General features: G+C 42.4%; 1 protein-coding gene across 2 annotated transcripts; it reads left to right on the top strand.

Moving 5' to 3' along the window:
- The first annotated feature begins 2,818 nt into the window (after nt 1-2,818).
- On the top strand, nt 2,819-12,843 carry LOC5568747 (N-alpha-acetyltransferase 35, NatC auxiliary subunit). Of its 2 annotated transcripts, none has more exons than XM_001658077.2 (8): nt 2,819-2,963; nt 3,021-3,312; nt 3,513-3,971; nt 4,049-4,166; nt 11,193-11,374; nt 11,433-11,627; nt 11,690-12,472; nt 12,542-12,843. In XM_001658077.2, the coding sequence occupies exons 1-8, from the start codon at nt 2,929-2,931 to the stop codon at nt 12,683-12,685; spliced, it is 2,208 nt and encodes a 735-aa protein (XP_001658127.2). In that variant the 5' UTR covers nt 2,819-2,928; the 3' UTR covers nt 12,686-12,843. The 2 variants fall into 2 exon arrangements, with proteins under 2 accessions (XP_001658127.2, XP_021698054.1); XM_021842362.1 differs by having other exon boundaries at nt 3,513-3,989.
- Nucleotides 12,844-13,560: the final 717 nt, after the last annotated feature.

Below are 13,560 nucleotides of genomic sequence, written 5' to 3'. Positions count from 1 at the left end.
CATTCGGCACCAGCCGTCGGCGCAAACAAGAAATAGCGGTGGGAAATGATGACGATGACGGCACCGTCGATTGTGTTGTAGGAAACCAATGCCAAACAAATACATACAGCTTCTCCGCTCTTCGGTGAATGATTGCTCTGCAAATATATGTGCGCAAGTCGCGCATGCACGTTGCTCGTGTTGCTTGCCGTCGGATTGATACAATAAGATCATGATGCTGAATATCATTTCCCTATATGCACTCAATTCGCTGATAATCGACATTTTGTTGCGGTGTGCTAATCGGAGACACCAGCTGTGCTTTGTTTTGATTCATTCAATCCCACGACGTCACTTCTTCCCATCCGTCTATGTGTCCTATGTAACAACAGAAGGAGGGGAAACGTTGAGCTGTATGTAGGACATTTTGCTCTCTCACTGATTCTCCCTCAATTTTCCCCCCGTTTTTATGACGGTTTCGCCCACATGATCATGTTTCATCAAGTTTCCCACTGCGTGACGTGGTGGTGGTGACGGCTGTGTTGCAATCAGCACCAGCCGTCGGTTGAAACAAGAAATTGCGGTGGGGAATGATGACGATGACGAGGCCGTCCATCTTGTTGTAGGAACTCGAGAAAGGAGCCCACGCCTAACAAATACATACAGCTTCTCCTCTCTTCGGTGATTGATCGCTCTGCAAATATGTGTGAACAAGTCGCGCATGTACGTTGCTCGTGTTGCTGCCGGGAAGCATATTTATATGCTTGATCGACCATGCATCTGAATCAGATTGATACAATGACATCATGATGCTCAAACTTGTGCTCAATATCATTCCCCTATATGCACGCAATGCGCTAATAATATGAAAAGAGATGTTGCAGCTGATCCAATCCAGCGAAACGGTAAAACATGGTTTGGCAAAAAGACCAAAATACAGTTTTGTGTAACTCATTCTCTTTTTGTCACTTGAGCGTTTTCAATTTTGCGAGGCAGTGCGACTCTGAAAATATCGACTGAAATGATTGAGAAGCAGTTATTATGGCATTCTATGCATCTAAGTAGTGTCTCAGACACGCTTCTACAAATCATTCTACCTTTTAAACTCCATTCCAAAGCTTTATGCAGAAATGTCCAATGTAACATTAGAATCGTGTTTATTCATAAATGTTACATAGGACATGTGGTTGGTTCTCTGATCAAAGGTCCAATGTAACAATTGATTAAAAGCGATGCAGTTTTGAACATTGGTCATTTTGTTAAGCTTTGAATTGATTAATTTGTTGTTAATATATCAGTATGAGTGTTCTAGTGTGCTGCTAAGTGGTGCAACGCAAATGATTTGCAATGATAATCTCGATTTGTTTACATTTGTTACTTAGGACGTTTTGAAAAGTTACGCGAGAAATGTTTTTTGTACCCCTAAAGGCCCTTTCACAAATTTCATAACGCTGAAGGGGGTGGGTGGGTGTCCTCGTGATGTTACGGGTCATACAAAATTTGTAAAATATTCATACAAAAAGCGCTACGAGGGGGTGAGTGGGTGTGAAAAAGTTCCATTTTCGGCATTATGAAATTTGTGAATAAACCCTAATTCGAAAAAGTAAGAATCTCGTTGGTGAACTTAAGAAAAATTCGTTAATGATTTTCTGTAAAAATAGATAGATGGCTGGCAACATAACGGATTAAAAATAGTTAAATTGCCAATAAGGTTCACTCTAGCTTTGAATACGATTACACGCAGTGAACTGGACTATCGAAATTCATAAATTTTGCCATATGAAAGGTGGAACGATTTTTGCAATGCGAGCGCTTTATGTATCGTTCTGCCATCACTCCACATCAAGGCGTCGATAGGCGCGTGGTATACGAACGGGCCTACCAATCGCAAAGTTCTTGGATCGATTCCAGGTTGCCGCGTAAACATTTTTTGTATTTCAAATTTTGGGTTCATAAGGCAAATTTAAGAATTGCAACCCGATTCCTTGTTCGATTTTGAAATCCCGCTCGGGAAAAAGAAGTGTACACAAAAATCAGGTTTCCCGAAGTATAAACAGTAGAAGCATTAACCTAAGAATGCTAATGTCGCTGCTGGTCGTGTTACCAACATCTAGTTTGCCACACACTGACAGCTTGAGTACCGGTCCTCAAAGTGTCAAACAAATTTTAAAATCATCCACTACAACATGGCATCGCCCAATCAATGAAAAGATATAGTTAAAGGTGATAATAAACTAATTCAGTTTTGTGAGAACACCGCCATTAGCGTTCTACTACTAATATTTCTATTGTATAAACCCACCGGCGGAAAACGTCGCGGAATTTCAAATTTTGTGTATAGAAGAAAACCCCGGACGGTAACAATTCCAAGTTAATTGATCCCGCTGGGAAAATGCACCATTCAGATTCAGATGAAACCGAAGCAGCTGCATATATATAAAACTGCTTCGACAAAATAAATTCACACACTCATAAAACAAAAAGCTGCTTTGTTTTGATTTGAAAAATTCTAGCAGCCGAGGGTTTTGAGCAGGATTTTTCCGCAGCAAAACCCGGAACATAGAGTGCCTGTAAATAAGAGTGACGTCATGTTTCAGTTTTGACAGGTCTTCTGATCGATTGGAATGCTGATTTGTATGGAAATGACAGTTCGTAGTTGTTCCAATTTTGACATTGATCTCATATATCCACTCTGCCGGAACCAAATTTCGTGCCAATTCCCATGACACCGACCTTAAAGCCGTCCATGACCTTAATGATATTCACACTTTTGAGTGGATTTGAACGAGCGTGTATACACTCTAGAGAAATTACGTAACGCATCAAAATTTGTCATCAAATTTCTTTCGGTGCCAACTGTCAAAAATTGAATGTTTATATTTAGTTCGGGAAAATTTCCCTAAAATTCTCTCACATTTTCGTGTGAAATATTCGAATTATTACAAAAAAATGGACGCAACTCAATTGGAACCTCAAGATTTAAGGTAAGATAGAAAACACTGAACCAAAAGGCACTTGAATTACCGATCGCTTCCCCGTAGTTCGACATCTATTCAGTCAAATCCCCTTTACGGAGATCCGTCTCCGGTAGAAGTTTCGATCTGTGGCGATGAATCGGAACCCCCTCCGGAGGTGATCCAGCGCGAATGGAAGGAGATTACGACGGAGTTCTTCGGTTGCGTCAAGGAACTCAAGCTGGGCGAGTTGATCCACGATAACATGTTCGGGCTGTTCGATGCCATGTCCGCAATCGAGATGATGGACCCGAAGATGGATGCTGGCATGTGTTGCAATAAGGAAGCGACCCCGTTGAACTTCCAGACCGCAGTTGAGGTAAGTGCGGTAAGTGGGTTTGAAGAATGGTTCAAGGCCGTAGTTTTCCGAAATGAGGGTCGCGATCCCCTAAAGGAATTCCAAAGATTACTACTGTAGTTCTTCCAAGTAAATCTGGTGCTGCTTTTGGTTGAAACATTTTCAAAACTATTAATTGACCTGTTTGCTTTTTTTTTTTTTTCAAATGTTTGCTATTTTAGAGTGGAAAGATGAAGTTGTCAAATCTAGAAAGCCGGGAGCTGATCGGGATCATCGATGCTACGTATTCCTGTATGGTCTCATGGCTGGAAGGCCATTCGATGGCACAAACGGTTCTGACCTGTTTGTATCTGCATCAGCCCGATAAGATTGAGGATAAAGCGATGAAGGCATTCGCTGTGGCAATCTATAAGATAATCAATTTGATCAGGAGTTTTATTCTGCGGGCCAGAGTCTACGAGGAAGAGGATTTCCAGCCCAGCAACTATGGGTATGACATGTATGTGGACATGACCGAGACTAAGGCGTGCAATATGCTGAAAAGTGCCGAAGATGATTGGGTGAAGAAGGCTAAGGAAGTTGACGATGCAAAGGAACGGGACGAGATAAATGCTTTGGTCAGTCGACTAAAGTTCACCAGATTGTTCTTGCAATGTCTTGTGGCTTTGTACCCCTCTAAGGTATCCATTGTGGTAACTGTAAGAAGTTTAAGAACATTGTGGTGATTTTCAATTGTATTTATTACATAACGTTGCAGAATATATCCCCTTCGAAAACGGAGATGATTGACATCGTCAAAACGTTGAACGGAGCACTGGAATTAACACAAGTGATGGAGAAAACCATTGAGTTTGGAACCCAGCCGGATGTCGAATGTAAGTCAGATCAAATTGTCACGGTGTGTCTTAAACCCTAGTATTCTTTCTTTGAATTTGTTTTACTGAGAGAATTCAAAGTTAGGGTGGTTTTAGGATTTTGGGCCATTTTTAAGGTATGTTCGAAAAAAAATCCATCATTTACCATTCAGAAACAAATCAAATAACTATCAGGTTCACATTCAATATTCAAAAGATGGAATATCTTAGCATCTTCCGTATGAGTTTGAATGCATTTCGTTGATTACAGTGGTTTGTGTACTAAAAATTATATTTATATGGTCATATTTATATGATTTTACATCATCAATAACACAAATGTCCAGTATCTCACCGTTCAAAAAATTCTCCTGTACGCTGCCCCGAAGATCGTCCTTCGAAAATCGGCGTTCGAAAACCCCAAGAGCTTACAAGTCCTCCTCGAGCATAGTCCACGCCTCATGCCCATAGAGGACTACCGGTCTTATGAGCGTTATGTACATCGTGCATTTGGTGCGGGGGTGAATCTTTCTTGACCGCAGTTTCTTCTGGAGCCCATAGTAGGCACGACTTTCGCTGATGATGCGCCTTCGTATTTCCCGACTAACATTGTTGTCAGCCGTCAACAAGGATCCGAGGTAGACGAACTCGTCCACCACCTCGAAGGTATCTCCGTCTATCGTAATACTGCTTCCTAGGCGGGCCCTGTCGCACTCAGCTCCGTCAACCAGCATGTTCTTTGTTTTCGACGCATTCACCATTAGCCCGACTCTTGTTGCTTCGCGTTTAAGGCGGGTGAACAAATCTGCCACCGTTTCAAATTTTCTCCCAATAATATCCATGTCGTTCGCGAAGCAAACAAATTGTCCGGATCTCGTGAAAAGCGTGCCTCTACTGTTAAGGGTTCATTAATTTATTTCATAACGCTGAAATTGGCCATTTTGGACACCCACCCACCCCCTTGTAACGCTTTTTGTATGAATGTTATTGAATTTTTGTATGAGCCGTAACATCGCTAGGACACCCACCCACCCCCTCTAGCGTTATGAAATTTTTGAATGGGCCCTAAGTCCGGCTCTCCGCATGACGCCTTCAAGCGCAATATTGATCAACAGGCACGATAGTCCATCGCCCTGTCGTAGTCCCCGCCGAGACTCGAATGAACTGGAGTGTTCGCCTGAGATCTTCACGCAGTTTTGCACACCGTCCATCGTTGCTCTGATCAATCTTGTGAGCTTCCCAAGAAAGCTGTTCTCGTCCATGATTTTCCATAGCTCTATGCGGTCGATACTATCGTATGCCGCCTTGAAATCGATGAACAAATGGTGCGAAGGGACCTGGTACTCAGGGCATTTCTGGAGGATTTGCCGCACGGAAAAGATCTGGTCCGTTGTCGAGCGGCCGTCGATGAAACCTGCTTGATAATTTCCCACGAACTCGTTTGCTATAGATGATGGACGACGGAAGAGAATCTGGGATAGCACTTTGTAGGCGGCGTTTAGGATGGTGATTGCACGATATTTTTCACACTCCAGTTTGTCGGCCTTTTTGTAGATAGGGCATATAACGACTTACTTCCTCTTCCGGTAGTTGTTCCGTTTCCCAGATTCTGACTATCAGCCGATGCAGACAAGCGGCCAACCTGTCCAGGTCAATCTTGATGAGTTCGGATCCGATACCATCCTTGCCAGCGGCCTTGTTGTTCTTGAGCTGTTGAATGGCATCCTTAACTTCCCCCATCGTGGGAGCTGGTTGGTTTCCGCTGTCCCGACGTAGCCATCGCCTTCGTTGTCCTGACCTTCTGTGCCTGTGTTCTCTGCGCCATTAAGGTGTTCATCGTAGTGCTGCTTCCACCTTTCGATCACCTCGCGTCCGTCAGTCAAGATGCTCCCATCCTTATCCCGGCACATCTCAGCTCGCGGCTCGAAGCCTTTGCGGGATGTGTTGAGCTTCTGATAGAACTTCCACGCATCTTGAGAATGGTACAGCAACTCCATCTCTTGACATTCCACCTCTTCCAGGCGGCGCTTTTTGTCCCGGAATAGGCGGGTTTGCTGTTTCCGCTTCAGTCTGTATCGTTCCACATTTTGCCGCGTACCATGCTGCAGCATTGCAGCCCGCGCTGCATTCTTCTCCTCTAAAACTTCCTGGCACTCCTCGTCGAACCAATCGTTTCTTGAGCTCCGTTCCACATATCCGACAACGCTTTCGGCAGCGTCGTTAATGGCTGCTTTGACTGTCCTCCAGCAGTCCTCAAGAGGGTCCCTATCGAGCTCGCCCTCATTCGGCAACGCTGCCTCAAGATTCTGCGCGTACGCATTCGCGACATCCGGTTGTTTCAGCCGCTCGAGATTGTACCGGGGCGGGCGTCGGTACCGGGGTGGCCGTTGGTATATCATTGATGACGGATAGTTTTGAGCGCAGTTTCACCATCACCAGGTAGTGGTCGGAGTCAAAGTTAGCGCCACGATAAGTTCTGACGTCGGTTATGTCGGAGAAGTACCGTCCATCGATCATCGATGGTCGATTTGCGATTCTGCCTGCTGAGGTGATCTCCAGGTGTACCGATACGGGATGCTGTGCTGGAAATAGGTGCTACGAATGGCCATGTTCTTGGAGGCGGCAAAATCTATCAGTCGTAGGCCGTTCTCGTTCGTCAGCCGGTGAACTTTCCAATCGTCGGTCTAAACTCCTCCTCCTGGCCAACCTGAGCGTTCAAATCTCCTATGATGATCTTGACGTCGTGGCTTGGGCAGCGGTCGAACTCGCGTTCGAGCTGCGCGTAAAATGCGTCCTTGTCATCATCAGTGCTTCCGGAGTGTGGGCTATGCACGTTGATTATGCTGAAGTTAAAGAATCGGCCTTTGATTCTTAACTTGCACATTCGTTCACTGATTGGCCACCACCCTATCACGCGCCTTTGCATATCACCCATCACTATGAAAGCTGTTCCCAGCTCGCGTGTGTTGCCGCAGCTCTGGTAGATGGTATGATTACCTCTAAACGTTCGCACCAATGCTCCTGTCCAGCACACCTCCTGCAGCGCTACGATGTCGAAACCGCGGGTCTTCAGTACATCGGAGAGAATGCGAGTGCTTCCAATGAAGTTGAGAGATTTGCAGTTCCACGTACCGAGTTTCCAATCGCTAGTCCATTTTCGTCGCTGTGGTCTTTGCCGATTGTTCCGGTCCGTATTCTCTCGTTGACGTTCCTGTGCTGATGTGTTTTTACGGTTGGCTTGCAGGGCCTGACACCAATCCCCTAGATTTCCGGAGGACCATTCCCCCTAAATGTTCGGGGGGCCATAGTGCGCAGTTTAGCTTAGAGTCCTTCTCTGGCACTCGGACGATGATCAGCCGCCCCTGACATGGGAAACAGACGCTGTTGTGAGCCGCTCCTAACGTGGAGTACAGACGCTCCAGGTTTGCAAAAGCAAACCCCCCCTTCCCTGTCAGCATACGACCAAAGTTCCCACCGGGGGTTGGTTACCCGATCTTCCCCAAGGTTACTCGTACCCTGGCCAGTACCACGAGGAGGTAGGGATAGTAGTTGCTGGGCAAGAGGCTAAGGACTGCACAAAGGGGTCTATTTAGGGGCAGCTCCAACTAAATACCATAAAAAAATTATACCGCTTGCCGGCAGCTGGAAGTGGGTACAAGATTTGAAGTTCCACATATGTTATGTGCCCTCGGTATGGCTCTTGCCAAGTTTCTCCTCTACCAGGACCAACACTCAGACGGACTAGGCTATGGAGCCCACATGAACACTTTTTTTTTATTAGTATTGTGATGTAATAGTTTTTGAAAAATACCCATGTTCCCTTGCTTCTGAGAAAACGAAGCATTGTAAAAATCAGCAACTCTATTAAAAATTGTTTGAAATGTTGTGTCCAGGCTTGGGGACTGTGATCATAATTTACCACAGTTCATTGATTCTGTCAATCAACCAAAACACAAAGCAGCAGCAGCATCAATACCATCAGGCCACGGTGTACTATATTATTTTTTTAAATTTATTTATTTTTTATATTATTATTGACGAAGCTTCTTTTAGTTTCGTCGCCGACTTTTCCATTTGACGGCGACGATTGTCTACCCTGTCAAGAAGTTCACACCCGTAGGGCAAGTGTATCATACGGTTCATAAAATTACACAAACCTATTTTTACCCTGCTTTACGCTCTAGTTGAGAGAAGAAAAAAAAAGTTTACAATAAATTAATAGTTCTAGATCTGATTCTATGGTTTTAACCTTCGGCTTTCAGTACATTTTTAGTTGTCGCTGTCTTAAGCAAAATAAACTACCATCAATCTCTTTCGGGAAACCTATGTATCCCTCTAATATCCAAATTTAAATTATCGTTATAAATAAAATATTTAGCTTTCTAAATTGATCTTAGCACGTTTTGTGCAATGATTCATTTGTGTTCATGAATTTATAAATTATGTGTTTTTCGGCAGAGAAAGCTTATGGCGAATACTGAAACCACAGCTTTCAAAAACACAATAGGGTCCTAAAGGCCTGTCCCAATTTGTAGGCCAAAACCACATGTTTACTCAATTTTTTAATGTTTTTCTTTTGTTTAAGTCCAAAAAACATTTTTTTTTTGATTTTGTCATACTCATTGGCTTAAACTCAAATTATGGGTGTATTTGGCTTTCCGTGTCCCTTTTGAAATGTCAGAAAGGAACATCCCCAGTGTTAAAATAAAAAGCCTTGTGGTGTTTTTGTCGATTAAGCGAACGTCAAACATGATCAAAAGTGTCAAGGTTCATATATGGACCCAATTTTTAAAGTAAAGTTTAAATATTGCGCATTTCTTTCACCACTGGACTATCGCAGAAGTTTTTACAAGTGCGGAAACGCTAATAAAAGTGCGCAATTGCATCAAATCGGGTAGGTGTCTTCGGGGGGCTTATTCTTCGTAAATCAAAGAATAAGTGCTCTGAAGACACAAACAGGATTTAATGCAATCCCGCTCTTTTAATCCCACTTTCGCACATATGAGGCCGCACTTCGCAGTCCAGTAGTGAAAGAAATACACAATATGATGTAGCCGTTATTTGAGCGAGAAAAATGCTAAAATAGTTGCAGTAACATGCTCTTTCGTGTCATTAAATAAAAACAAGATTTCATTCAACATTTTAGGACACAATTCCAAGAGCAAATCCAAAGCTGTTAAGGTGATTGTAAAACGAAGCCAAACTTTGAATTTTCAAATGCACGAGTCTGGAGAATCTGACAACCGTTCGCGTTGAAAAGCTATCAAATTGCTTATTTACTGGTGGTTATCAGTCGGATAAATTTTCAACGCGGAGCGCTGTTTGGTTCTCAAGACTTGTGCTTTTGGAAACTCGAGGTGTGGCTTCGTTATATAATCACCTTAAACAAAATCGACGATGGATGTGTGTTAGTACCGTTGGTACAAAGCGATACGAATGTGACGCCATCGGTCTCTTATGGCGAGTCACGGAATGACACGCAAACTACAACATTGTTGGAATCACCTCCATTATTGATGATGTTTTTTATACACTCTAGTACACTAAAGTTTTTTTGGGCGACTTATTTTTGCGCAAAAACCTCGTATATAAAAAAAATGACAGAAAACCGCGTTACTTCAAACCGAAGTTAAAAAAGCCTTATTATTTTTTTGTTTCATACAAAACGATTATGAAACGTCGAGAACACGAAGACTTTTTTACGTGTTTTTTTAATAATGCGGGTTCTTACGTCGTTGTTTTGAAACAACGTGGTTTTTACGTCTTTTTTGAAATAACGCGGTTTTTTACGCGGGATGTTGTTCGACGTGAAGAAAAACCTCAGTGTAGGGAGCCGGATTCTATTCTTGGCACTTTTAATTCACTTCGGCAGTGGGGTTTATAAAAAACTACCGAGCTCATATTTAGCCACACTCGTACTAAGGCGCTTCTTATTGCAAAGTTTCAGACGATTCGGCCGAGAAAAACCCCCATGCCAAAGTGAATCATGAAAAGTGCCGAAGTTGCTCCGCACCCTATAATCATAATGTTTTTTTTTTTAGTTTTTAATTTTGATTATTCATATTTTTTTAGCTTTTATTGAAGTCTCTTCTGATTATTGATTTTTTACAATAATAATAATTTAAACAATACAATAATTAAAATTGGAGTTTTTACAATACTTTTGTAATATTTTTGTTGCTAGAATCTTTTAATTTAACATTTGCGTGTAAATAATCTTTAGAATAAACTAGATGCAAAGGAATAAAATACACAAATCACGATTACTAGCAATTTATTCAACGAAATGCCTTCGAGTTCACATGGATGATGCTTAAATATCTCATCCTTCGTATGCTAAATGTGAACTTGATAGATATTTGATTTATTTTCTTCCTTTTTTCTAGCGTAACGTCTCAATTGGGACAGAATCTTAGAGTTTCAGCTTAGTGTTCTTATGAGCACTTCCACAGTTGTTTACTGAGAGTTTTCAATGCAAATTGACCATTTTTGCATGTGTATATTATGTGGCAGGCACGAAGATAATTTATGCCCTGGGAAGTCGAGAAAATTCGCTTTACGGAAAGATCCTCGATCGGCGGGATTCGAACCAACGACCCTCAGTTTGGTCTTGCTGCATAGCGTATACTGCTACGGCTAGGGAGCCTGATCCAATTCTTGGCACTTTTGATTCACTTCGGCACTTCGGTTTTTGTTAAAGCTACTGAGTCACAATATGCTTCGTATTAAAGTGCATCTTATTGCAAAGTTTCAGACTATTCGGGTGAGAAAAAAATCCAATGCCAAAGTGAATCATGGAAGTGCTCAAATAGCTCTGCACCCTATCTGATTTTTATGAATAATAAATGATGCACCACACGGTTTTTATTTTTTTAAATAGAAATTATAAACATATCCCTTGCAATTGTCCAACATTTTCAAACCCTTATTACTTTTATTCCCTTAGATTTCAAATTCTAGGAGAGAATGCTAGGATACCATATGTGTAATGGTTAACGGTTTCAGACATACGGTGACTGTAGGACTAAAAACATTCTCATTTTACAGCCGATACCCCCAATGTAATGGGATTTTCGATGATGGTTAACCAGCGATTACTGCCACCTACATTTCCTCGGTACACTAAAATCAAGGAACGTTCAACGTGCATTCAGTATCTGTCTGAACTGATTCATCGTTTGAAGCATGCTTGCAAAATAGTGCACTGCACCAACTATCATAGCGCTTTGGTATGGCGAATTCAATCGAAGCTGTTGACTAGATTCTAATCTACTTTTTTATTCGCAGAACTTCTTCATGGATTTTAGCAAAAAGTTTGGACCTTGTCTATTGTCGCGGAGTATTCTACAAACGTTGTACTTCCCATCACATTATACGGTATTTGGAACGAAGAAGCGAACTGAGGTGTTGAAAGAATCGGCCAAAGCCTTCATAGCTCCTCCTGTTCTGCTTTCGGAAAATCCATTATCTACCAATCCAGCGGTAAGTAATGAAGTTCTTTGTGAGTTTCCCAAATAGCAAAATCCAAATTTGTTTCATTTTAGGCAATCAATTGCGTCGACTCATTTTTTGCGTATAACGAACATACATTCAGTGTGCTATTTGAAATCTGTGGCTATAATCGGGCTCGACAGCGTGACAAGCTGGGCATCATGCTCTCTAACTTTGCCAATCTCCAGGACGAAGCCGAACGTGTCGATGCCTATCTGCATTCACTGTCGATGAAGCACGAGAATCCTCGCCAGCATCTGGCCTGCTTCGGAACGTGGGTCTTGTACCACTGCCTAAGGGCAATGTCCTTCTTTTTGCTTTCTGGCCTGGAGCTGGAACTTTATTCGGTGCATGAATATCTGTATATTTTCTGGTATTTGTATCAGTTTCTGTTTGGCTGGATCGTGTCCGCATTGACTCGAGCCGATACGTTCCTGGTGGAGCAGGATTACGTTGCAGATAACAAGGGTCCAAAGGGTAGCCAAAAGAAACCCAAGGTGAAGAAGCGTAAGGGGAAATCTGACGGCAAGGAAATCATCTTCAACCAAGCGATGCAAAACATGTGCGGCGGGTATTACAAAGCCCTCGGGGGTTTCATTGGAGAGGACCGTATTCCGGAACCGTTGCCAATGTTTGACAATGAAAAGGTTCGCTTCGAGCACCGTTTTGCACCTTTTGCCACTCTGTCGACTCCGCCACCAATGGCATATTCAGATTTCAAATTGATGAAGACGTATTTACTCAAATCGCCTGCAGAAGAGCTCTATGCTGCAGCTGCCAAGCATTTCCACGAGGCTCGGGTACTACTGGAATCGTATCCCAATCCAGATGAAGAGGTGAGTTAACACTTTATTTTGGCTTTGGTGGAGCCGCATGGTTATTGATCTGCAAAACTATAATTTCAGTGGCACGAAATCGTCAAGGTAGCCAAAATGAACTTTGTGATGATGAACTTGCTGGCCAGTGGGTTGAATCGGCAGTCCAAGACGCCACCAGAGTTCGATTTTTCTTGCCATCGATTTTTCCCCATCATCAAGCAGCGCAAGTAAGGAGCTCTTATTCGTGGAATAGTTTTGAGGGGTAATGTTCGATTTCAAAGTCAAGCTAGCAGTTAATTTAATTGTGGAAAATCTGTGTTAAGCTAATGTCTATAAACGTACTTGGGTAACGCTGTGGGTGATCGAATACACTATCTAATCTAAAATAATTACGAATATCTTTTTATATCCTGAATGTTTGAGAATGTCCAATCGTCTCTCTAAATCAAATGAGAACGAATTCTGCAATTCCTGGAGAATTCTACGTTTCGTTGATCAGATATGCGTTTACCGCTACGGCTGTCTGGACCGGGTTGGACGATTCGAAGTCGACTCTCCACATCTCGATGTTCTATATCTCGATATGTCTCCCTCAATGGTTTCTTCGGTCCCTTCATTCTGCATATATGTATGTAATTTTCCTCTTCATATATTGATATATCCTTATCTAGCATATAGCATAAACGGGAATTCAGATTTTCTGCTTGCTTATTTTTATTTTCCTATTTTCCTGAAAACGGAGTGGTTTTCAATCTAGTAGGTAGTCATTAAACATATGTTATTTGTCTCGATTTCTCCATCTCAATAGTCCTTTCGTATCGAGATGTGGAGAGTCGACTGTTTCATTGAAACCGTCGTTAGGGGTGAGAATGGGTCAAAAAAGGATATGTACGATTTATTTATTGAAAAACTTTCGCAATTTAACTCCAATAAACTTCAAATTTGGTGTGTATGTACTTTGATGGTACCGTCAAACGGGGTGACTTGCAACACTTTTCAACTTCAATCAACCAAAACCATGATCTAAACGTCATCTAAAAATCTAAATTCCTTGTAGAACTTTGAATGGCCGGCCCGCCCACGGAATGAGATGACAGAAGATTGAA

This window comes from Aedes aegypti, chromosome 2 (genome assembly GCF_002204515.2).
Source record: "Aedes aegypti strain LVP_AGWG chromosome 2, AaegL5.0 Primary Assembly, whole genome shotgun sequence".
Lineage (NCBI taxonomy): Eukaryota > Metazoa > Arthropoda > Insecta > Diptera > Culicidae > Aedes > Aedes aegypti.
Note: the sequence above shows the minus strand (reverse complement) of the source record. Positions and strands in the feature narration are given on the sequence as shown.

Excerpts from the sequence above, each read along its gene's own strand:
- LOC5568747 (XM_021842362.1), top strand. The coding sequence starts at position 2,929 with ATGGACGCAACTCAATTGGAACCTCAAGATTTAAG. Across the intron at positions 4,167-11,192 it reads AACCCAGCCGGATGTCGAAT|CCGATACCCCCAATGTAATG; the intron begins GTAAGTCAGATC and ends CTCATTTTACAG. Across the intron at positions 12,473-12,541 it reads ATCCCAATCCAGATGAAGAG|TGGCACGAAATCGTCAAGGT; the intron begins GTGAGTTAACAC and ends CTATAATTTCAG.